We start from the raw sequence: 25,451 nt of genomic DNA on the forward strand, positions 1-25,451 counted from the left end.
TGCTGTTGTGCAAGCCTCAAATCCTAAATTAAATTACAATGCGTGCCTAATGTGATTCACGACGGACCAATGCCCAACTCTACTTTTTTTTAAAATTTTTAATCTACTCTAGAATTCTACGTGGTAAACCTCACTCATCATACATAAGCAAGATTCGGATGGGGACTTTCACAGTTTTGGTTTTACAAATTGTAAAATTTGGGCTGGTAATTTCATGGTGTTGGTTTTACAAATAACCGAGGCTTTTTAGAGCTCATCCGTCGTATGCCCGAACTCGTACCGGTGTAACACGAAACTTACTACGACTAGAACAGTTAAAACAAGTGAAGTGGTGTTTTTGAGGCTTACAACCTGCCAAGAAACCTTATCTTTTAGTGTATCTGCCAATTACTTGGTTCTCTTTCAACTCCTTTCTACTCTGTTGAATCTCTCAAATGGCTTCCAATCTTCTCAGAATTCATACAAAAACCATCAGAACACCAAACCCAGCAACCCCATTTTCACTCACCAAAACCCTCTCCTCCCCCTCTCTTCAATTTCCCACACACCACCACTCCCAACTCTCATTCCCTTCAACTCTCCTCAACAAATCCAAAACTCCCTCTCTATCCCCACTACTCTGCTCCCTCTCCTCCCCCACCCCACCAAACTCAAAAGAAGCAGCCATCCAACAAGCCAAAACATGTCTCTCAACCACCTTAGAGAAGCCCCTCAACAACCTCAGACTCACCAGCAAGCTCAAGAAGCTCAAACAGCCCCGATTCCGTATCGAAATCCCGGTCGCCGACGACTCCCCCGAGTCCCTATCCCAACTCGCCCTCCAATTCTTCCGAGACCTCCCCATCAAAAGAAAAGGCTCCCCAGTCAACACCGTAATCCTATGGCCCGATATCACCTCCACAGAGTCGGCACTTAAGGCCTTCAACTCCTCCCCCTCAAGCACAGTTGAGCATTTAGACATGCCCTCAGTCGCCAACGGTAATACCAGAATTTCAAACAACGCTGACGTGGCGGTGTTTTTGGCGCCAGAACCATCCCAAGTGGCGGTTATGAAAACCGTTGTGGATTTGTTGTACCCGAGGCCGGTGGTTATTTTCAACCCCAAGTGGGGGTTTGAGGAAGAGGCCGAGTTTGGTGAGCTGAGTGGATTTGTGGGTTCGTTTGAGGTCATTTTTTCGTTTATGGGTTTGGAAGTGAAAGGGCTTTTGAGTAAAAGAAATGGGGTGGTTTTCAAGTGTGTGAGAAATGGGGTTGTGAGCGGTGAGAAGTGGGCGGTTCTTGTTGAAGAAGAACAAGGGGAATTGAAGGTGGTTTCGACGTTTAAGTCGAGGCCTTCGATTGCTGAAGTTGAGTATGTGTTGTATAATTTGATGGCCATGAATTCGCCTGTAACGAAATCCGTGAAGTTCTTTAAGGATTTGGTGTCAAATGTAACCGGAAAGAAGTAAGTGTGAGTTTAATGGCAGTCTTTTTCTTTGAATGCACACCAAGTTTATCATGAAATGTGAGAATGAATGCAGTTGCACTCTTTACTGACTTGTTTACTTACTGTCAAATTTGGTATCTTATCTGTCCTGTAGTTTGAGTTTTGGTTGTTTGGAAACCTAATGAGCTTGCAATTCTAAGTGACTCGGTGAATCTTGAACTCTAGCTTCGTGTTACGTCTTGGATTTGAATGCATGTAATAGGTACATAATTACATCTTGTTATTTAACAAAATTTATGGTTGAAATTTCTAACCAGTGTAAAGGAAAAAAAAGGATAAAGAATACAGAAGGATATATTAAGGAATGAAGCTGGTGCTGAATCCTCCTGCATTGTAAACGCTGAAAGCCTTGAATTTGGGAAGAACTCTATCATTTTCCTTTTCCTCGTATACACACTCTTTATGATCAATGTCACCCTCGAAATCCAATCTAAGATGCCCTAATATGACAGCCCTTGATGAATTTATCGGAGAAGTCTATGTACTTTGCCCAAAGTGGCCGGAGATTGGGAAATGCAATCTCTAACCACGGCTTTGCCCTCCCATTAAAATGGATGACACCTGCACTCTTGGCATCGGCAGAACTTATGTTTTCCTGATATCCAAATCCCAACATGTGCCAAAAAGGATCAATAACATGGACATGGCCATGGAATGCTATTAGGCCAGGGGGTAATGTTCCTAGCTGCCACAAACTCAGGTCTGATTTCAAGTTCTGCATAAAGACACTTCTTAGTATAATTTAGAATGTAAAAGTATGAGTATTTTGCTTCAAGTCAATGATATAAGTATGATATGTAGCAGAGCTCACCTGTTCAATCCAATAGTGATATGTACGGCTTATGTTAGTTTTCCTCCAAGCCTCTAGATCGAATATGTTCATGCCATAAGCCCATGCACATGTATTGGGGTCGAAGTTGTTCGATACCAAAGGATGGGAGAAGTTGAGGTAGCTCTTAAACTTCTTCGACATAACAAATTTATCTTTTCCCCTGCATGTTTCAACCGCTCCGTTGACCTTTCCATTCATATCAATATCCCACAGTGGGGAAAGATCAGTCTGAACTACTACGTCATCATCCAGGAACACAACCTTGTTGAGACTAGGAAACATCTGCATAGAACACACAAATAAGAAAAATGGAGGGTAAGAAAGTACTTTTTGTACTTTATTTGAGCAATAGTCTAGGTGAAATAGGATTATGGAAGCATTTGGAGTACTCAAATGTTTATTAATCATGGTTTAGAATTATACCTCTGGTAGATGTATTCTGATATGATTCATGATTGAATTATACTTGGGACTAAGTGCCTGCAACTTTGCTGCAATGACATTAGGCTTATCAGTATTGTTTGCCACAATGGCTGATGACCCTCCTCTGAACTGTGATCTCACTTTCTGGTCTTTCTCCATTGCTTCCAACACTGGCACCTTTCCCTTTGAAAACCAATCAAAATGGTGTAATGCCTTGACCTCAATAATCGCAGGGGATAAGGGATGCAATGAAAACCATGCTTGCATTGGACAGTATGTCTTCCTGTCTGTGATTATGTGGAGGACAACTTTGTGAGGGCGCAATGAGTTTTGGACCAGGGAAGTGGCAACAACAGAAGCGGCAAGGACATTGTCTGAGGCGAGGACAAAGTGGAAGAAGGAGTTATCGACAAGAGCAGGGACAAATTCAGCAGACGGGAGCTGGAGACGAGCGGCTGCATTGGTTGAGTGTTCGTTGGCCAACCTCAAGGCTAGGCAGTGAAGCTGTTTAGGTATGCTGCTTGATGCTACATGCCTGTACAAGTACTCTTGGATTTTCGCATTTCTGGTTCTTTCCTCAAGTAGTGTGACCTGAAATAATACTCTCACTTTTACCAGACATATAAATACTCTTTAGCCAGATCATAGTTTTCTTCTATGGATCTTTAACTGATGTTATGGTTATTCATTGGTTCATGTGCCATGCATCATATTTAATTCCAGCAATTACAAGACAGTGGCATCATTTGGTGACTGAAATTTAAGACAGTTTTTTGTGATGGCTAGTATTATTATTTTTGTTTTTCTGATTTGAGAAATGTCTTTGTTTCAATAAACATGAATTATACATCTGAAATTTCTTAAAGGTGGCAATGTCAGTAACATGTAATTAGATTTCAATGAAAACATATTGAAAAGCAATACCATCTCTCTGAGCTTGACAGCAAAAGTCCTTGCGTCTATGTTGCTGTCCTTTATCTCAGTCATAAACTCATCTAGGGACTGGGGAATATCAGATCTTCCTTGTAATTCATCTTTGCCAATGGGTTCTTCTAATACTTGGTAAACAACTTCTGGGACCTTTCAGAATTTAAAAACAAATTTCAATTAGGGAACAAACTGGCATTGGTTTAGTACAACAACAATATAAACAAAATCAAGTGATAAAATAGCATCTTTAAGCAGAGGTAAGGATGAGGAGATTACACTTGATTCAAGCCTTCTTCCCAAAATCCTTGGTCCTAGTTTTTTCCCCAAGCAACCTACCATTTTAATAGTAGAACTATGTCAATAACTATATATAGTGATAAAAGTACATGACACATAAAATAGCATGAAGACACTTCAGAGTAAATGCTTTATTATTTTCATTAAAACCACATAATCTTTTTTTATTATAAAGGAGGTCGAGAGGTGGATCCAAATTTTAACTTTGAGTGTGACCGTAATACTTGCTACAAGTTAACAACTCTTAACACTACTTACTTGACCGCCAAGATCCACATTCAAATGTATTTCAATTGGTCAGAAATGTTGCTAATCAACAATTTGACCGCACGATGTCATCAAAAACAAACAATTTGACAACACAATACTCAACCAGAGAATAGTATACAGTTGTTTTTTTGTAAAAAGGGATTAGAATAAGTACCAAACTTAGCCATATAATAAAAAAAAACAGGGCAGGTTGTTGTCCTATGGTATCCACATGGTTCACATTTTATGGCTTACAAATCAAATTTCCCTGTGGGATACTTTCTGATGTTGCAATCAAGTACATGTATCATATTCTCAAAGGAGCTATGAGCTCCAACCCACAAAACAAAAAAAAAAACAAAAAAAAAGAGCTTTATCAATCCCATTAAATAATTAGGGGTGAATTAACCTAACATCTATTTTACATATATCACAAATTTTAGTTAATTAGCAACACCCAGTAGATTGGATAGCACATGAGTTGGATTCCATATATAAGAAAACAAGGTGATTAGTTCCTCTACTAGTTGTGAGAACCTTTGTTTTTCATAATAGTTAATTTACCTAGTACATGACAATTTTTGCTGCCAAAATGATCCGGCCAATGGGGTTTAATCGTCAAGTTTTATTATACAAGTCTTTGCCTGCAATTGATATCTTCAAGATAGAAGAGACAATGCTTTTTATATAAATCCTAGATACTAACCAAGTGCTTTGAACAATGTTTCAAACTTTATTGTTGAACAATATAGATAAGTTCCAAATATCTTAATACCTACAATTCTTGCTCCTTGCAACTTTCTTATATACAAGACTAACTAATTTGTTTTACCACACAAAGCTAAAAATTAATTACATTAAAACCTTCTCAAATACTTCGAGCTATGTTATGTATGTTGCTAGATCTTCAATCAATACGAACCATATAGCATTTTAAAAAAGAATTCACCCACTGATAATCTATACCCCCTTTTTTCGTATATGGAACTCAACAAGTTTATTGGAGTTCGAAGTTTATTTGACTTGCTATCACAATTCCTGCAGAAACACATGCATTATTCTTCAAGCCCTGAAACCAATGCTATCTAGTTCTTGGATTTCCAACTAATTTAGTTGTGTGGGTGTTTGCGTGTGGCGAATGAAACTAATAGCTAGCACTAATGGGCTTAACTAGATAAATGTATATGCACATACCTATTGTAGAGCACCTGGTTTCTCCATCAATGGTGTCCACTGCTGTCATGACAAACACAAACCTGAGAATGAATGTGAAGAAGAGAATGGAATAGAAGAGCATCCGATAAGAAAGCCGTCTCGACCCGACTTTCACCTTGATGAATTCTCTAACTTCCTTCCCTGGGAAAACTGTCACATGCCTCAGGCTGGGTGATATATGAAGCTGCATTTTGTACCAATCAAATCGAAACCCAGCCAGCACAGCCAGAGCTTTCCTTGCTCTTTTTCTGTGTGGTGTGGTAATTTCAATCACCCAAAGAAGAAGAAAGTGGAAGTGCAAGAATCCATGGAAGGGGGTTTGCTGTAAAAGGAATGGTTTTGAATGGTGCTTATTAAGGTAGCTGTCTGTTACCTAACCTTGCTTAGTTTTTGGGCTATAGAGATTGCAAGGGTTTTATGGGATTATATTATATGTAATTCTTAGAGAAATTTGAAGAGGATGGGGGGTTGTTAAGAAGAAAGAGACATGAGACTGATGTTTGCTTTTCTGGCCTGGGGGTTTGGCTTGGTTTTGAAGAAGGGAAGTTGAGGGAGCTAGAGGAGAAGAAAATTAATAAAACTACATAAAATAAAAAATATAGTATGATATCAAATGTGAAGGGGATGTTTTGTGTTTGGTGTTTGCTTGGCTTTGCCTCCACATGAGGTTGTTCTTAGTAGAACAAGAACTAACAAATGAGACTTTGGAGTTTGAAGTATGAGTCTTTGACAGAACGGGGCTTCTAAATGGAAAATGACCGTCAACCTTGGGCTTTGGTTGTTGGAGTGAAATTGCAGGAACCTTATGATTCTATTTTAATTAATGGCAGATTAATGAGAGGGGGGAGACTTTTAAGTAGAGGCCTAATTTTGCCTTGTAAAATTGCAAATTGGTTTGTAGGGGTTTGAATAGGGTAATGGTAACGTTAAAGGGAAAGAACAAGCATGTTCTACATGGCAGTAATTATTTTCTTGCACAAACACAATTTTGAATTGGCTTTGAACTGTAATTCTTTTTCAATAATTGACCTGAATTTCATTAAAACTATGGAAGGAGTTACAACGAGGTCATATTGGAATTGAGGGTCAAAACCAAGATAGCCTCATTTTCCCAAAAGATAATTGGGAATGTGAATTGCTCTAATAATCTTTTGACCTTTTCAATATTAGGTTGAAATTTATCATTGTTTTTCTTTTCTAATTAGGTTGAAATTTTCAATATTAGGCTCATAATATATTAATAATAGAATCGTAGTTACACATAATCACTCACCTAAGACTGCATAAATAACAAATAAGAACATCTTTAGCAGACTCTATTTTGGCTTCTTAGCTATTTTGGAGAGCATGTTTAGCTTTTTAGATATTTTAGAGCATCTTTACAAATGCTAGCCATTTTTGAGTCATTTTAGCGAAAGTAGTTAAAAAGTCATTTTGGCTAGCCACTTTAGAAATACGTCTACATCAGTAGTCTCTAATTTAGCTAGTTTTGAATTTATATTATTATTTGAATGAAGACTAAATAGTTTAAATGTATTTATAAATTACATAAAATAACTAAAAAAGAATATTTTAAGGCCCCATTTGCTTGCCGGAAAGGAAATTGGTTCCTTTGTATTTCCCACTAATTTTCCTACCACTGTTTGGCAACACTGGGAAAGTAATCGGAAAATGTATTTTACTTTCCTTTCCAATTTTTGGTTTATGCATGAGTAAGAAAGTAGGTAACATCAATTTTCCAATAATATCCTTATTATCAAAACATAAACAATTCAAGATTTAAAAAGTTTCTTGGATAATTTGGTAATAATAACCATTAAATTAATTTTTAGAGTAAGCAATTAATGTGCAATTAATGCAGGGAAAGAATAGGGAAAATGAATCCATAGGGTGTGGGAGGATTCATTTTGCTCCCTATTTTTCCTTCATGTAGGAAAATTGTTTCTTTCCTTGGGTTTGCCAAACACTGGAAAGGAAAAAGTTTCCCTTCCCAACCTTTCCATTCCATGAACTAAACAAGGCCTAAATTATAGAGACCCTCATCTTGCTCTCTATATTTAAGGACGAGATAACTAAAAGTTATAATGGAAAGCCACTCAAGAGTCTAGTGCAACTGGTAAAATAGATAAAAAGATAAACATGCTCTGTAAAATAACTAAGAAGTCAAAATAGAGAGTCTGCTAATTAAAGATACTCTTAGCAGCTACACCAGACGAGAGTGAGATGAGACTCTCTATAATTTAAAACATTCATTTTGAGTTACTTAATGTAATTTATAAATACATTTAAATTATGGGTGAGGCTATTGCCACCCTATAATTTTCTTTGTTCACCCTACTTGCTCAGTACACCCTACATTTTAATTTCAATTATTATATTTACTTATCAAACCCATTTCTCTTTTCAGGAATATCCTCCATCATATGACATATCAAATTTAAAAAAAAAATTGTTTAACGAAAATTTCTCATTTAATTTATATCAATTAAAAAGATGTCCTAAATTATATTAAAGTTTCCTAATAAAATCATAATTTGATTTACTTCCATTTTTTTTTCCCATTCAGTTTCAATGTTCGTTTATTTCAATCCATATTTAAAAAAAAAAGTAAGTGCTACTATGAGCAATGAAAAAAAGATTGATTTTTTTTTTTTGTGTTTTAAATTTTTTACTTTCGGTGTTTATAAAGGTATTATAAAGATTTTGATGAAGTTAACACTAATGGTTTTGTGAATTGAATAATGAATTAATGATGGGGACGCAACAAAAAGATAAAAAAGAAAATTGTAATAAATTGAAATTTGGATGGAGAAGATAAAAATTAATGTTATCAGAAGAGAAATTAAGTAGTTTTGTATTTAATTAGTTATGCATTTAGTTTTTCTTAAAGATTTAAATTTTAGAAAATTAGTATACTTATTAGTCATTTTGCATTTGGGTAATATAATATTTCAATAATTCAAATATTTGTAGGGTGAACAAAGAAAATAGTAGGGTGGCAATAGCCGCACCCTTAAATTATTTAATCTTCATTTAAAAATAATATAAATTCAAAACTAATTAAAATAAAGAGAACTGATGTAGATGTATTTCAAAAGTGACTAGCCAAAATGACTTTTTAGCTATTTTAGCTTTTAGTTAAAATTTAACTAAAAAATAACTAATATTACTAAAAATGCTAACGGTACCTAATTAAGGATAGGCTGTGAGGGTAGGATCTGCCCCGTTCATTATGTGAGTGTGGGGGATTTTCAAAGTCATTACCCAATATCTTCATGGATATCAGTTTGCTCATCTATGCAGGGGTAGTGTTGGTTGGTGGTATTTGTCATGTCTATCTTGGTGGTGGTGCTTCCAAGATGGTGACAAATAAATTCAAAGCACTCTAGATCTTTTACTACATTCAACTATTGTTTTTAACTAAAAGAAAAAATTTGAGTAGGAACAACAACTTTTTACTCGCCCACTCGCCCACCCACAATACACGTGAGATTGTAAATAAATCTAAAATGGAGAATATATAACATAGCTGATTTAATGAATGTTCCAATTAATAGTTTTTTAATGTAATCGAGAGCCAATATCAAATTATAGAAAAACTCAATAATAAATCAAATTCATAAAATACATATAACAATAGAAAACCTACGTTCAATACTCATTTGATCTAATGACATAAGTTTCCCCCTTTATAAATGAGAGGTTGTGAGTTCATATCACAATAAACTACTTATTATATATGAGTTATTGATGTGATAAACAATAGAAAACCTACGAAGAACTTCAAGCTTCAATATTAACTAATAAAGAAGAGAAGAGAATTGAAGAAGCTGGACTTGAAACTAGGGCCCCTAATCATTCTTTCCTGCTTAGGAATCTCTGCTTTTTAGAGATGAGTGAAATGGGAGAAATCTAAATCGTGAAAACGGGGTGTGGGAGACAAGAGTCATGTAGTCATGTTGCTAAGTGAAGCAGAGGAGTGCTATATCCTAGACGGGGAGATTCTGTTTTTTTTTTCCCTGCTATTAACAATGAATTATTTCTCGACAAGGTGCATCCTTTTTTTTTCTTCCTTTTTATGAGAGAATTTTATTGACGAATACTACCTGGCGAAAATCTGTCCATTTTTTTTTAATTTTTTTATGAGTACGTGCAACAACGATAAAGATATGTCAGTTCATGTATATCTACATATATTTGCTATAGTTTGGTCCTTATAGTCTAGTGTTAGGATTGCGATTGACTATCTCATATCCTTCTTATGGTCCTAGTTTTCGGACACTTGGGACCTATTCTTTTCTTATGGATTGAGTTGTTTGTAATTTTGAACCAGAATTAGGCAGTACAAATGTACAAATGTTACCAGAATTAGGCAGTTCTTTTCTTGGGCAGTACAAATGTACAAGTAATAGAATTTGGATTTTTGGACCATGGTCCGAGAAAGATGGCTATTCTAACTCATCTTCTGTGGACTTAAGCAACGGTCTCGGAGTTTACTTATAAAATTAACGCTTTCACTTAAAAAAAAAAATAGTAATACATGTTAACAAGATCCCCAGATTTACGACAAGTATAGGGATTTAAACCAGTTGCCAGTCGGAGAATCAGAATGATAAAGGTAGATGTTTTCTTGTGAAATAGATTAGGTATAGATTAGGTTTTTACGAACATCTTAAGATTGACAAATGAAACACTAATTACACAAGTATCTTACAATTGACAAACTCAACGTCAGCAACATAAATCTCTCTCTCTCTCTCTCTCTCTCTCATATGAAACATTTATGTTGCTGGCATTGAGTTTGTCAATTTTAAGATACTTGTTTAATTAGTGTTTCATTTGTCAATCTTAAGATGTTCGTAAAAACCTAATCTATTTCATGAGAAAACATCTACCTTTATCATTCTGACTCTCCGACTGGTTTAAATCCCTATACTTGTCGTAAATCTGGGAATCTTGTTAACATTGTAGAAGTAAAATGGGGAAATTCGTTTACTTATTTCATTAGATAGTCCCTTTATATAGGGTGAGGATTACAATGGTAATAGCAATTACAATAATGACAATAATAGATGATTGAGCTGTAACCGCTAATTCCCTCTTCGTCAGTTACTTTGAACTGACGAAGGCACATAATGTGTTTTTCCTTTAAAACTCTCCCCCTTGTGTCAAGTCAAAGACGAAATGGTGCATGAATTGTTGCCTCACTAAAAAAACCATGCCAAGTAACAATAAAAACCCTGTGGGAAGAGTACACCTTGGTCGAAGGAAAAGAGCACAACGCACCTATTACATTTGATGATGACGTGTGTGTTAGACCCCCCTTGAAGTCTACACCTCCCCTTGATCCTTAGATCAGTCAAGGGAGCTTGGAAAGTCTTCGCATTCCTATGTTTTTCACATGTTTCTCAAATATGGCCTTAGGCAATGATTTGGTAAACAAATCTGCCACATTCTTCTCAGACCTTACTTGATTCACTTGAATCTTGAGGAAGCCTGTTGTTGTTGATTGTAGAAAAACTTTGGCAATATCTATTTTTTATTATCACCCTTGATATAACCTAGCTTCATTTGTTCGATGTAAGCTCTATTACCTTCATAAGTGCAAGTAGGCTCTTCAATGGTAGAGCTCAAACCACTAGTCCCTCGAATATGTGTAATGATAGCTCTTAACCATATACATTCACGAACTGCCTCATGTAGAACAATGATCTCATAGTGGTTCAAGAAGGTAGCCACAAGGGTTTGCTTGGTTGATCTCCAAGATATTGTCATGTTGCCAATGGTAAATACATAACTAGTTTGGGAACGACCTTTATATGGGTTAGAGAGGTACCCAACATCTGCAAAACCAACAAAAACATTATTTGGGGTTTCAGTGTAGTGGGTGGCACTTTCGCTATCAACATGTCCTTTAGGAATTACAGTTCCATCTGCGGTCCCTCTTGTCTTTTTGTAGGGAAAGAATAGTCCCAAGTCAATGGTTTCTTTTAGGTATCGGAAAATGTTTTTGATACCATTCCAGTGACACTGCGTTGGCGCTGAGCTAAATCTAGCTAACAAGTTCACTGAGAATGCAATGTCTCGTCGAGTGCACTGAGCTAAGTACAATAATGCGCCTATTGCACTTAGATAGGGAATTTCAGCTCCCAACACCTCTTCGTCATCTTCCTTTGGACGAAATGGGTCTTTCCTTGCATCCAAACTTTGACTGATCATGGAAGTGCTAACAGGATGCGCTTTGTCCATGTTAAATCACCTGAGCAACTTTTGGATATACACAGATTGGTGGATTAGTATTCCACAAACTCAGTGTTCTAGTTCAAGGCCTAGACAGAATCAAGTTTTCCTAAGATCCTTCATCTCATATTTGGATTTCAAATAGCTCATGGTTTCTCTTTTTTCATCAAGAGTACCTATTATTTTCATATCATCGACATATATAGCTACAATTGCAAATCCGGAACTTGTTTTCTTTATGAATACGCAGGGGCATAATTCAATGTTCTTATATCTCTTCCCAATCAAGTAGTCACTTAGACGGGTATACCCCATCCGTCCAGATTGTTTCAATCCGTAAAGTGAGCGTTTCAACCAAATTGCAAAAACACTCCGTGGTTTAGAGTCACTTGACTTGGGTAATGTAAGGCCGTCAAACAGTTTCATATATACCTCTGAATCAAGATCCCCATAGAGATATGTAGTAACCACAATCATGAGTTGCATTTTCAGTACTTCAGAAACTACCAAGCTAACTAAGTAGTGGAATGTTATAACGTCCATCACGGGAGAGTATGTCTCATTGTAGTCAATTCCAGGGCATTGTGAGAAACCTTGCACCACAAGGCGAGCCTTGTATCTCAGGACTTCATTCTTCTCATTATGCTTTCTGACAAGGACCCATTTATGTCCTACAAGCTTTACACTTGGTGGGATTAGCACTACCGGACCAAATACATGTCTCTTTGCCAGAGAATCTAGTTCTACCTGAATTTCTTCTTTTCATTTAGGCCAATCTTCTCTTTGTTGACATTCTGCAACAAAGCGTGGTTTGATATCATCATGCTCTATGATTTCTTGAGCAACAGTGTATGCAAATACATCATCAATGTGTATGGAAGATCTTTCCATCAACTCATACACACTCTCATAATCCATTGAGATTTCTTTGTTCTCTAGAATCATTTCACACATCGGAGTGTCCTCCAATATTGATTCATAGACCATAACTATAATCAGAGACAATCTCATAAGAGGGATTCTCTACATTGATGATTAATGGCTCGGTTTGTGCCTTACTTGCCCTTTTCTTTTTTGGATGAGTGTCAGTTGAACCAAGTGGCCTCCCCCTCTTCCTTTGGGGAGCCATGGCCTCAACCACACCTCCACTAAGTGTGGTTGCAGCTCCTCTATCTGCTGTGCCGTGCCCCTTATTGGGGACCTCTAACCTTGTAGGCACATTTGCAAATGGTATATGTGATCTCGTCACTTTTGCGATATCAGTAAACACATCAGGTATCGAATCTGCTACATTCTGAAGATCAATTATTCTTTTCACTTTACTTTCACATTGTGAAGTGCGGGGATCAAAATGAGACAGAGTGGGGACAAACCACGACAATTCCTGTCGTTCCCTTGGAAAATCATTTTTCCTATCTCCCCTTAACAACGGGAAGACTGTCTCATTAAAGTGATAATCTGTAAATCTAGCGGTAAAGAGATTGCCTGTCAAGGGTTCCAAATAGCGGATAATGATCGGAGATTCATATCCAACATAAATACCTAAACGTCTTTGAGAACCCATTTTGGTGCGCTGTGGGGGCGCAATAGACACATATATTACGCAACCAAATATGCGTAAGTCTGAAATGTCAGGCTCATATCCAGTTACCAATTGGTAGGTAGAAAATGGTTGGCTAGCAGTGAGTCTGAAACGAATAAGTAAAACTGCGTGCAATATTGCATAACTCCATATAGGTATAGGCAGGTTGGTGCGCATAACCAAGTGCCCTAGCCACTATCTGTAGCCTTTTGAAGGTGGCTTCTGTGAGACCATTTTGTGTAAGTACATGGGGTACAAGATGCTCTACATCGATCCCAATAGACATGTAATAACCATCAAATATTTTTGATGCAAACTCTCCAGCGTTATCAAGCCTTATAGACTTGATAGAGTGATCAGGGTGGTGAGCCCTTAAATCTATAATATGTCTACGAGTTTTGCAAATGCAGCATTTCTTGTGGAGAATAATGCGACATGTGACCAGCGTGTCAAAGCATCCACCAGAACCATAAAGTACTTGAATGGTCCGCATTCTGGATGGATAGGTCCACAGATATCTCATTGTATCCTTTGTAAGAATGGAATGTTTTGTTTTGTATCTTTAGCATAGGAAGGTCTCGATCCTGTTTTTGCTAAAGAGTAGGCTTTGCAAAATGAGTGATGTGCCTTTAAAATAGTCAATGAAGCATAATGGGAGGGAGGTAGTGCTTCTGGTACTGCAGAAGGCAATGGCTGCATTTGAGCAGTACTAGGACCGACATCTTGCAATGTAGCGAATTTTTGTCCCATTTTATTTTTCACTCGAAAGTAGGGATGTCCATGTGAGTTCTTTAAAATACAGATCATCATGTCACGACCAGGGTGCCCTAGGCGGTCATGTCAAAGCTTGTATGAGTCAGTGTCCCACATTTCATTGTTGGTGACAACATAGGATTCAATTATCCGAACAGTAGTGAGGTACAATCCACTAGATTGACTCATTAATTTCTCTAAAATGTGTTTACTTCCACATTTATTAGAGGTAATATAAAAGTATTCGGTTCCATTCTCACAGTGAGTTTCTATATGATAACTGTTGGCACGAATATCTTTAAAACTTAACAAGGTTCGATTAGCTTTTGGTGTATACAGAGCGTCTGTGACTTTAAACATTGTACCGTTAGGCAACAAAAATTTGGCAGTTCCTTGCCCTTTTATTATTTGTGATGATCCAATCATCATTTTATTACTTGTGATGATCCAATCATCATAGTCACAGAGGAATTATAGGCTGTTAATTCAATGAATAATTGTCTATTTCTTAATATGGTGTTGGTAGTCCCACTATCAACTAAGCACTCAAGTTCTCCTCGGTTCATTCCTACAAGTAAATGGGAGGTATTATTAAATAATTTGAAAAAATATATCTCATATTATTTAGAGTACGGTATTTTGATTTAGGTAGAATGATAATCTTTTCATTCTAATAATTTTTCTAGATGTATTGCTTTACATCTTTATAGTGCTACTTCGAACCATGTATATATGTGTAGTAAATAAAATCAAATAAATTCAATGCTTCAGAAAATCCGATATTTATTAATAAGCCAACGATAATCAAATCAAGGTTTTGTTCAGAAATCTAATTCATCAAACCATTATTTAAATAAACTTTAAGACCAAGCAATAGACTAATTTAAAAAAAAAAAAGAGGCATTATGCCTTCACAACTTTCTTTGAAAAATAAAATAAATAAATAAATAAATAAAATAAGCAGATCAGTCATAATCTGGAGCATCCATTGACTGAGCAAGTTCCTTGTTGCCAATAATGTCTGTAATTGTGAGGTTGACGTCTGGGTCATGGCCTCCTCCTTCCATATAGTGAGCCTTGTTCTTTAGACTTCCTATACCTCTTGTAAGTGGCTACTACTCTATTGCTTGCTTGGCAGTTCTTGTACCAATGCCCAATAATTCCACACCTATAGCATAGTTCATTGCCAACTCTTTCCTTTTTGACTGAAGGGTTCTTAAGTGCCTTTTGCACCTTGTTTCCATGACCACTAGGGCTAACACCACCATCTCTGCGCCATACATTGGGAGGGCCTCTACGGCTCATGCCACGACCCCCATGTCCCTTTCCACGTGCGTAGGGATCAGCACGTTCAACTCCCTTTGCATTGGGGTTCTTTTCACATTTCACCTTGCCATAATTAGCCTCGAAAATTTTCTTTGTCCCAATGGCCCGGACATTGTTGTTCAAAAGAACCTCATTATACCTCACAGCCACTTGCAGTAAGTTGATCAGCTTATTGAAGGTTGTGATTCTTTTGTTGTCATACTCTAACCTAAACTGGTTCGCTAGTATAAGTGCTGAAGTAGGAAAAGTGGAAAGAGTCTTCTGGATCATATCATCTTCTGTGAGTTCCTTTCCACATAAATTGAGACGTGTCTTTAGGCGCAACATGTCCTTGTTGAAGTCATTAACCCTTTTATAGTCAAGCAAGCGGATTTCATTCCACTGAACGGTCAGTTCTAGGAGCAAAGTGTCATGAATGTTTCCAAAACGTCCCTTAAGGGCATCCCATAGTTCTTTGATTGGGTGTCTTCAAATGAAGGTACTCCCAGCGTAGGCTAGGATCAATATGTCGCCTTAGAAACATTAAGGCACTTACTTTCACCTTGTTAGACGGTCCATCGTCTTTGTGGGAGTTTCGATGGTGGATGTGTAGTCTTTTCCCACAAAGGCGGCTTCCACATCGGAAACCCAACGATGGTACTCAAGTCCTTTTGAGTCCAAAATGTCAAATTCAGCTCGAGTTGGATCAGCCATCTACATAAACAAGAGAGAAGATATATAAATTACGCAGTCATAAAGACATCTAAGTGAATTATTTTCCAAGGATATGAATTAGATTTCAAGACCAAGATTCGTAATGGTCACATTTTTTCGATGCTATGTGAAAATACTTTATCACGGTAATTATGTATTTATAATGCTCATGAATTTTCATTATCAGGGCAAAACTCAATTTATATATAACATGCTAAATAAAACAATTATAGAAGGTAGTAACATAAAATACAGGACATGCTCAAATTTCACAAAAAATATAAAAAAAAATATATGCTACACATAATAACAGCAACAATATAGAATGCTCAAATTTCTACGAATAATAAATAACAAGGCATGCTAAAAGGATCAATATTATCTAACCATACAGGCTCAAAAGTTCTAATTGTAAATAATTAAATTTACCAGAGTATGAAATTAAATAAATAAAAGAGAACATACTTGGTTTCGAGAAAACAAAACGATTCTAGTGCACCCACGTGTTGATGCAGGCGTGCGTAGCGATGTTTTTGGGCTTCTGCTGGGCTTGCTGATTTGGTGGGCTGAGAAAGCTGCGCACGTGGACCTGCGTGACAAAGGTGGGCAGGAGGACGAACGTGGGCCAAGGCTGTCGTTGGCTGGCTGACTGATGCGCGAGTTGCTTGGTGCGTGCAGGACAAACGCACAAGGTGATGTGCGGGGGATGCAGGGAGAGTGTCGGACGCGCGCTGGGGCTAAGAAGCTGTGTCGCTAGGATGCTGGTGTGGCTCGCAAGGAACTGCGGCTCGGCTTATGCTAATGAGCTGCGAAGCCGATGCAAATCTGGTGGGTTCTGTGCTCTAAGCTAGACCGTGCGGCTTGGCTAGACAGATCTGAGTTTTTTTTTTTTTTTTTTTTTTGCTATTGGCTCTGAGCGTGCTGATAACGTGTAAAAGTAAAATGGGGAAATTCGTCTACTCATTTCATTAGATAATCCCTTTATATAGGGTGAGGATTACAATGGTAATAGCAATTACAATAATGACAATAATGGATGATTGAGTTGTAATCACTAATTCCCTAATTTCCTCTTCATCAGTTACTTTGACGAAAACACATAGGTGGTGTTTGTTACATGGGATTGGACATGCTTATTAGCTTGGGTTACACTAATCCTATGTTTGGCACAAACCAGGACTGTTTTAAATGAGACTCTAGAGTCCCAAATTCTCTCACACCTTCTACCATAGAGACCCCAAAAACCATAGGACTATGGAAGCTCTCATGCTCACCTTCTACTGAAAATTCTCGTTCTGCTCTCCTTCTCAACAACTTTCACCAATTCTGAGATTAAACACAAGCACACCTCATTTTCTAGCCCCAATTGAACCCAGAACGTCCGCCACAGAAGGTTGTAGCCATGGTGGCTGAATACCCAGAAATCAAATCTTCCAAAATGTTATCGAATTCAAAAACCATGTAAACTAGCATGTTGAACACAAAGAACAGATCAACTTTCATACCTCTTGTACCTCAAAACATGCCAGAGCCGCCAGAATTTGTACAGAGTCAGAAACTACAGAAGAACCCAAGATTTTCGAGGCCCGATTCTCTCTCCACACCCAGCAACCAGACCAGTCCAGGCTAGAGGAACGTCGGCGACAACGAGATGGATCAAACCCAATCGGTGCTCCTGCCGGAGGTGGCTTGATGGCAGAGTTCTGATCGGCGGCCGTTTGGTGCTTCCCTGGTCTTCAGGTCGATGGTGTTGGCTTTAGTTTTAATCCTGACTGACCAAACATGGGTTAGAGAATATAGCATAATCCAAGCTTGAGGAATCCAAGACTCTCATAGAAATTAAGGTGAGGTATGACAGTCTGGTGAAACAAACACCCCCATAACGTGTTTTTCCTTTAACAAACATGTATTACTATTTTTTTTTTTAAATGAAAGCGTTTATTTTATAAGTAAACTCCGAGACCGTTGCTTCTTATACGCTTCAGTCTTCCACAGAAGATGAGGTAGAATAGCCATCTTTCTCGGACCATCGTCCAAATTCTATAGCTTGTACATTTGTACTGCCCAAGAAGACCATGCTGCTTCAAAATTACAAACAACTCAATCCATAAGAAAAGAATAGGTCCCAAGTTTCCAACAACTTGGACCAATTAGCTATAAGTCTATAACCAACTTCTCTAGTTGCAGTCTCAATACTGACACTCAAAAGACCTTTACTACATTTAATTAAAATTTGCCTGGAGATGAAGTAAATAAACAAAATTGAATGACCAAAATTAACATCACAGGCACAAGGAGATTAAAGCTATGAAGTAAATAACTTCAAAAATAAGAAGCTTCTATTCAAACCTCAAAATTATAAAATGTCACTAGTACACAAGAAGATTAAAGCTATGAGGTAATGGAATGCGTTACAAATAACAACAAAAGAATAAGACAGCAATATTGCTACAAATAGGAGATTAAACCCATGTACTGTATCTGGAACTTGCACTCAGACATCCTCACCACTTTGTACGTATCTTCACATCTTCAAGCCTACAAGACAGTCATATATAGAGAAAATCAGACAGAAAACATATCTTTTCCACAGCAACCTCTGCAAATTTTTATTGGATTGAAGGGTTGGATTCATTGTTCGCAGAAGAAAAATTGAAATCTTTCATGTACTCAAAAAAATGAAGAGCACAAAAAGATAGTATGAATTTATGAATACATTTTTCTTACCTCTGTATCCTCTTTTAACAGCAGTGTGGAGTCTGCACACGCTTGGAATCGTTGCTCAAGACTGATCTTATCTCCATCATTTTCCCATCTAAGACCATTCCACCAACTCAAGTCCCCTCTAATTTCTTTAAGATTTGCTGCATTCTGAGCTCTGAGTGGAAGCTTCTCTAGCTTGGGGCAATCGCTCACTTCAATCCTTTCCAGAGCAGACCACTTTGCGGCCTTTGAACAAATAGCTGTTAAGCTGTCCATATTCCTTAGTTCTATGTATTTCAGCTTTGGAAGAGTTTCGCACAAATTGATGTTTACAATAATTTTCTTCATCCTTCTGCAATCACTCACCTTGATTTCTTCAACATTTTGAACCCGTCGAAGTAAAGTGAAGGATATGAGAGTCTTTAGTCTTCGGCATCCCATCACTTCAATCATCTTTAATTTGCCAAGGCATCCTCTAGGGACTATCCTGTCCGCCATAGTTTCCAAGTTGTTTAGGCAATTGAGGGTCAAATGCTCCAGATTTGACAATGTGCTCCCAAGAGTTTCTTCGCCAATTAACAAACTAGTAATGCAGTCACAATTTGAGATGGTGAGAAACTTCAAGTTTGGCAGGCCACCCAGTTTCCTGCTGGAAATTAGATCAGATAAACTACTTATACCTCCACATGTGACCAGATCCAGGGAACTTGCACTGTACAATAACCCCTCAAGGCCACTTTGCAAGAGGTCAACCCCTCTAAGTATGACCCTTTTCTCATCATGCTGAGTTGGTAAATAGCTTGAATCGCAGCTCCTTGGACCAATCCAAATAGAAAACTCTTTCAATCTTCCAAACCAAGAGCCATCCGAGTCTAAAGCAACACAATTAACTGTGTCTAGCCTTATGTGAAGAACTGAAAGTCCCTGTAAGGATAGAATTTCATCAAATGGTGCTCCTTCTACGTTACGTTCCAAATCCCACTTATAAGCACTGGAAGACATGTCCAAGGCCTCAAGACTGTATAATCCTGAGATGCTTCCAGCTATGATACTTTCTAAGTGGTTTGTGCGCGACAAGTTTAGATCTCTCAAATGAGTTAATGTTCCCATGTCTTTTGGAAGTTCTCTTATGTGTGTGCCAGAGAGATCAAGCACCTGGAGTTTATAAAGGGCTCCAATTTGAGGCAGATTTTCTAGGGAAGAACAGTCTCTTAAGAGAAGAGTGTGTAGCTCTGCTAGTTGAAGAAGAGAAGAAGGCAAGGAGGATATTTGAGTGCTGCTTAGATTCAAGAATCTTAGGGCTCCAAGTTCTCGAAAGAAACCATCAGGAATTTTATACAGAGGATTACATTGGAGGAACAATACAGTAAGGTTGGAGCACCCTGAGAACCGACTTGGCAAACTGGTTATAGAGTTCTTCATAAATGAAACTCCTCTGATAGAACTCTCCAACTTTTCTTGCATTCCCAGCAATGAACTGCTGAAAAAACCGGTTTCTTTTCTATTTGAGGATATCCACAAGGCTACTTCCCTCAATACACTGTGCATCTTTACTGTTCCAATGCATTCACCCTGTTCTAGCATGCAAGAGTCTTTCAAATATTCAATTTTTGCAATCCCATCATTGAATGACTCCTCTAACGTTGGATGCTCAATAATTAATCCATCCGCTATCCAGCCACATATTAGTTCTCTTGCAGTAATTAAGAAATTTTCTGGGTACAATGAACAAAACAAGAAACACCTCTTAAGAATCTTACTTGGTAAAGAGTTATAACTCAATTCCAGTCGCAGATGCACCTTGTCAAAGCTCCCATAATGTGATGCTGAATGCTTCAACTGGCATAGTGCATTCTTCCATAGCTGTATCATTGTTTTGTCCCTCATTGACTTCCCCATAGTCTCAATTGCCAGTGGTAAACCACCGCATTCGCTAGCAATTGCTCTTGCTAGAGGATTTATGTGTTCTGACTCCACTACAATTCCTGCATTCCGTGCAAATAAATTCCAAGCCTCTTCCTCATTCAGAAGTTCCATCTTTAGTTCCTTATCAGTCATCATTTCCCTACACACGGCAAGAGATCGAGTTGTCATTATGATCTTGCAGTTTGCTTGGTCATCACCTTGTGGTATCCCCACAGTGTCCAAGTCAATTTTCTCCCAAACATCATCAAGAATAAGGAGGAACCTGTTGCACATAAGGAGCTTCCACAAATTAGGAAACCATATGTTGTAACTAGTTTTAACAGTGAAATAACATTTAAATAAACAATAAAAAGAAAGACTACACATGAAATTATTAACATATACCTTTTTCCTGACTTTAATGCTTGATGTAATCTACAAGCCCTACACTCTATGCTCTGTTCTGCATTCATTGCTAAGTTCAATCTCTCAGCAACTCGAGATTGAACCTTACTCACATCCAAGTCATTTGAGACTGGGATCCAGATGACCATATCACATAACTTTGAAGCAGAAGACTGGAGCTGATTGTTCAAGGTTTTTACAAGCGTAGTCTTCCCAGAACCTCCCATTCCATAGACAGCAATCCTTCTGATCTTATTATCAGCCAGAAATTCCATCAGCTGCTTTAGCTTCTCTTGTGCTTTCTGACCAACAAGAGATGGTGCCGGAATATGCTGAATGGGTGTATCACGAAGCCTCAAAGCATCCCACATGGTAGGAAAATTGTATGATTCAGTAATTAATTGTTTTACCTCATCACACTTCTTTGCTGCAGTTTTGCTAAGATGGTACCTCTGGTGCATGTTAGAGTCAAAAAGACATCCCTGGCCATTAACAGAAGCATTAATATGAACTTCTTGCAAAACTGGCTGCACTTTACGGTCAATCTCCTCCTCAACAGCACATTCGATGGCTTCAACCTTCTTAAGCCAGTCCACAACTTGCCTTGCTGGGAACTTCCCTTCTAGTTTTGCTATATCAATATCATCTGTTATTTCATCCCTTCGGCAATTGAGGCTTTGCAACTCCTTCTTCAAAGTTTGGATGTTTTTTGGGAATTTTTTCAGGGTGGCAAACTTCGACCACATGAATTTGGTTACAGACTTGCAAACTTCAACAAAGAAAGCACCCAAAGTTTCCATGGTACAAAACAGTCAGCAGAAGTAGTTGGTTTTTTAGTTTTGGCTTCAAAGCGAACTAAGGCCAATGGGACGAGTGGGAGTAACTAGTGGGTACTCTACAATTGGAACTCTGAGCCCTATAGTTGTTTTGGGATTAGACACTAATAGTTATGCATTGTCAGATTTTATAGACTTCAATGTTTGTCCAGAAGGTTTGTCTTAAAATCCTAGAATAAGCAAGGCAAAGCAAATGAAATTCATCGAAGAGCCAAGAAAAGAGATGGAACAAGAACAAGAACAGAAAAATAATAATTTATCACCGACTCACATCTGACATAAAGTTCCAAATACAGGGAAATTGTCATTAACTTTCCTACTCAATGACAATTCCTAGTCCACTTCATTAACCCTCAGTTCCACACTCCAAATTTTACAAGCATGCCTTTGATATACTCGGCTCTCCTGGCATCTGGGAATAATACCAAATCCTAGGAATTTTGCCAAATACAAAGTGACAAAATCCACATGTAATCGACTCCTTCTGAATTGCAGTCTTATGAAATCCATGAAAACAATCCTAATTCAAGACCAAACTAAAAGCAGTGTGATATGTGACCGGACTTTGCGATGCTAACAGAATCATCTACTGAAGTGTTTATAAAATGAAAGCCGGGCATATGCATCACACGAAATCTCCAAGGTTTCTGGGATGTTACAGAACAACATATATCTGGTTTTTAGAAACTGCAGCTAAGTGACACTAGTCTAAGAGCATACCTCCATTTTCTTGGATATGTGTCATACAAAATAGCAGAAACTAAGGGAGGGAACACCATAAGAAAACAAGGATTAGATATCATTTACAGAGTCAATTATAGAGCATTAATATACACCTCCAAAGTCCAAACCAAAATGTGAATTTTTCCCAAACAACATTAATATACTCTTATTGCTAATGTGACAAAATAAAGACCATGATCTTTCTGCAACCTTTTTATGAACCACATAGAAATCTAGAACTACTGCACAAAGCAAAAGAAGATACCATCTGGGTATACTGACAAACAGAAACAAGAAACCATACCTTTGGTGGGTTTTTGTTTTAGGATTCAGCTTTACCTTTGCAATTCAACAAAAATGGGGTTTGTGGTCTGTACGTACCCAGAAACTGCATTCTGCCATTTTCGATTTCGCCGGCTTCCTCGTAATGCACGTTTGTCAAGGAATCCACTAGTCCCCCCTCAAAAGAGTGAAAAAAGCCCAATTGGGCCCACTACAGTAATTTGTTCTCAATGGAGTGGTTAATAGAAAAAGTGACGTTTCCTGGTGATTTTGATTTTAGCTAGAGCTGTCACTCGGTCGGTTTGAATCGGTTATAGATATTACTAACTTTAAAGTCAAAGTTTTCAGTTTCAAAATTGAGCTACCAATACCAACCAAATTTTTTTATTTTTAATCATATCTATCAAATTCGGTATTTTAGTTTTCGGTATTACCAACTTCAAAGCCAAAGTTTTCAGTTTCAAAATTGAGCTACTAATTACCAACCAAAATTTTCAGTTTTTAATCATATCTACCAAATTCGGTATTTTAGTTTTTAGTATTACCAATTTTTTTTTTTATTTAAAAAAAAAACCCTTAGCCCACCTCATCCTTACATATGTCAATGAAAATCGAACCCATGACCTTTACAATGTTTGAATTATAATTTACCAACAGGTCACAGCTCACCGACAGTATTACCAACTTTAGAACAACTAATTCTTTATAATATAAATTAGAATGAACAAAACTAGGTTTTTCAATTTTATAGTCGTAAACTTTGTATTCATCTATTAATTATGGCTTTCTTTTGTATACTTATTTTAGCAATTTTCAATAAAACTAGGTTATTTAACCATCTTTGACTAGGTTACTTAAACTATATGTACTATTAATGTAGTATATGTAATAATGTTCATACTATTATGAAATTTTTTATGTTTATTTCTTAATATACATGTATGTGTATTGAAAACCATAGTATATAAAACTAATATTTAGATAATCGATAGATTCGGTATTTACCAAAACTAAACAAACTTTTTCAGTAATTTTCGATTTCTGTTTTATCGGTATCAGTTACCAAAAAGTCAGTTTACAAAACACAAAACATCGGTTGGTATTCGGTCAGTTTGGTAATTACCAAACCAAGTGACAACCCTAATTTTGGCCATACTTAAATGAGTATTTTGTACCCTACTATGCGCAGTTGGATTGCAAGTGACCAACTCTTGTCACACCTTGTCCCTATAGTAATGAGGGTAGAATACCGTTATCACCATCTTGTTCATTTGCTAGTATATCCTCATTCACTCCGATGCCTGAATTATAATAGGTTTAGTTGTTGGTGTGTTTGTGAGGATTTAGCTTCTCTCTTTTTAGGGTCATGTTTTTCTAGTCATGGGGAGCTAAGTGACTTTGGTATTGTGTATTGTGGACACATATGTTGTACCCTAAAAAGGCTAATTCATCTGAACCGGTTCATTTTCAGATTTTGAATATTAAAACAACAATCCAACCAAATTACATCGCTTCAATTTCTTTTTCTTTGTCTTTTTCTTTTTCATAGAACACAAAAACTCGAGGAACAAAATCCGAACCAATTAATTAGTCAATAATGCCACTGCCAGCCCCTACATTATCCTCCTGCCCCAAGAACCCCCAGCCATGACTTGGCCATCGGGGCCACGGAATTGAAGACAACATGGGTGACGGAATTTCAATTCGAGGATGTACCTGACCTAGTAGTCAAGTAACCAAGTAAGAACTTGAAATGCATGATATCCTTGACCATTTGGAACAAGAAGAATTAAGGGTCATGTTGAACTTGAACAGAACATCCCAGAGAAATATATATATATATATATATATATATATATCTCTTGGTTTATCTGACATGTGGCATACGTACTTACGTAGCCTGTGTTTCATGGACCCAGAAAGAAAAAACTCCCAGAAAAATGACAAAACGATTGCATGGATTACTACAGGATTAGTCAACTTAGTCTGGAGATATATATTCATCATTCTAATTATGATCTTCATAAGTTTGGTGACATAGTTTTCTCTGAGATTTTGTGAGTCCTTCGTTCAATTTCTCTGTCATGGAAGTTGTGATCTCAATTTGTGCTGCTGTAGTGGGAGAAACTATCCCATATTGTTGCTGTTGCATTTTTTCAGGTACCAAGAACACTGTCAAGTTCCAGAAGAATCTCGATGAATTAGAGAAGGAGATGAAGACTCTTGTGGATCTAAGGAATGATTTGCAGCGACGCTCGACGGTGTCATCAGCCGAGGAAGATAGAAAAGCACCTACCGTAGAAGAATGGCTTAGAGAAGCTCAAGAGCTCGAGAGGAGGCAAGAAGGTATTGCTGACAAGAAGAAGCAGCAGCAGCTTTGCACAAAGCGGTGGAGAGATTCCAGAAAAGTGTCAATATTGCTCAGGGAGGTACAAACTCTACTTATAAAAGGTCGCAGTTTACCAGAAGCTCAAGCTATCAAACACAAAGGCTGATCAAGACTTTGATTGTTATCGATTATAGAGCAAAACCAAAATAAACTGTCATTGAGATTTTCTTGTTTCTTCAAAT

General features: G+C 37.4%; 3 protein-coding genes across 3 annotated transcripts; 1 reads left to right on the plus strand and 2 right to left on the minus strand.

The window, feature by feature from the left end:
- The first annotated feature begins 350 nt into the window (after positions 1-350).
- LOC112202279 lies at positions 351-1,503 on the plus strand. Its single transcript, XM_024343216.2, has one exon. It carries the CDS (start codon positions 435-437, stop codon positions 1,446-1,448), a length of 1,014 nt encoding a protein of 337 aa, XP_024198984.1. The 5' UTR covers positions 351-434; the 3' UTR covers positions 1,449-1,503.
- Positions 1,504-1,640: 137 nt separating this feature from the next.
- On the minus strand, positions 1,641-5,814 carry LOC112202278 (probable galacturonosyltransferase 12). The gene is made up of 6 exons (XM_024343215.2): positions 5,412-5,814; positions 3,948-4,003; positions 3,666-3,821; positions 2,742-3,332; positions 2,298-2,600; positions 1,641-2,201 (listed from the first exon to the last, which is right to left on the minus strand). The coding sequence occupies exons 1-6, from the start codon at positions 5,620-5,622 to the stop codon at positions 1,917-1,919; spliced, it is 1,602 nt and encodes a 533-aa protein (XP_024198983.1). The 5' UTR covers positions 5,623-5,814; the 3' UTR covers positions 1,641-1,916.
- A 12,517-nt stretch (positions 5,815-18,331) lies between these two features.
- LOC112202281 (disease resistance protein At4g27190) lies at positions 18,332-23,017 on the minus strand. The gene is made up of 3 exons (XM_024343218.2): positions 21,040-23,017; positions 18,754-20,917; positions 18,332-18,564 (listed from the first exon to the last, which is right to left on the minus strand). The coding sequence occupies exons 1-3, from the start codon at positions 21,837-21,839 to the stop codon at positions 18,559-18,561; spliced, it is 2,970 nt and encodes a 989-aa protein (XP_024198986.1). The 5' UTR covers positions 21,840-23,017; the 3' UTR covers positions 18,332-18,558.
- Positions 23,018-25,451: the final 2,434 nt, after the last annotated feature.

Source organism: Rosa chinensis, chromosome 5, assembly GCF_002994745.2.
Source record: "Rosa chinensis cultivar Old Blush chromosome 5, RchiOBHm-V2, whole genome shotgun sequence".
In the NCBI taxonomy this organism is placed as follows: domain Eukaryota; kingdom Viridiplantae; phylum Streptophyta; class Magnoliopsida; order Rosales; family Rosaceae; genus Rosa; species Rosa chinensis.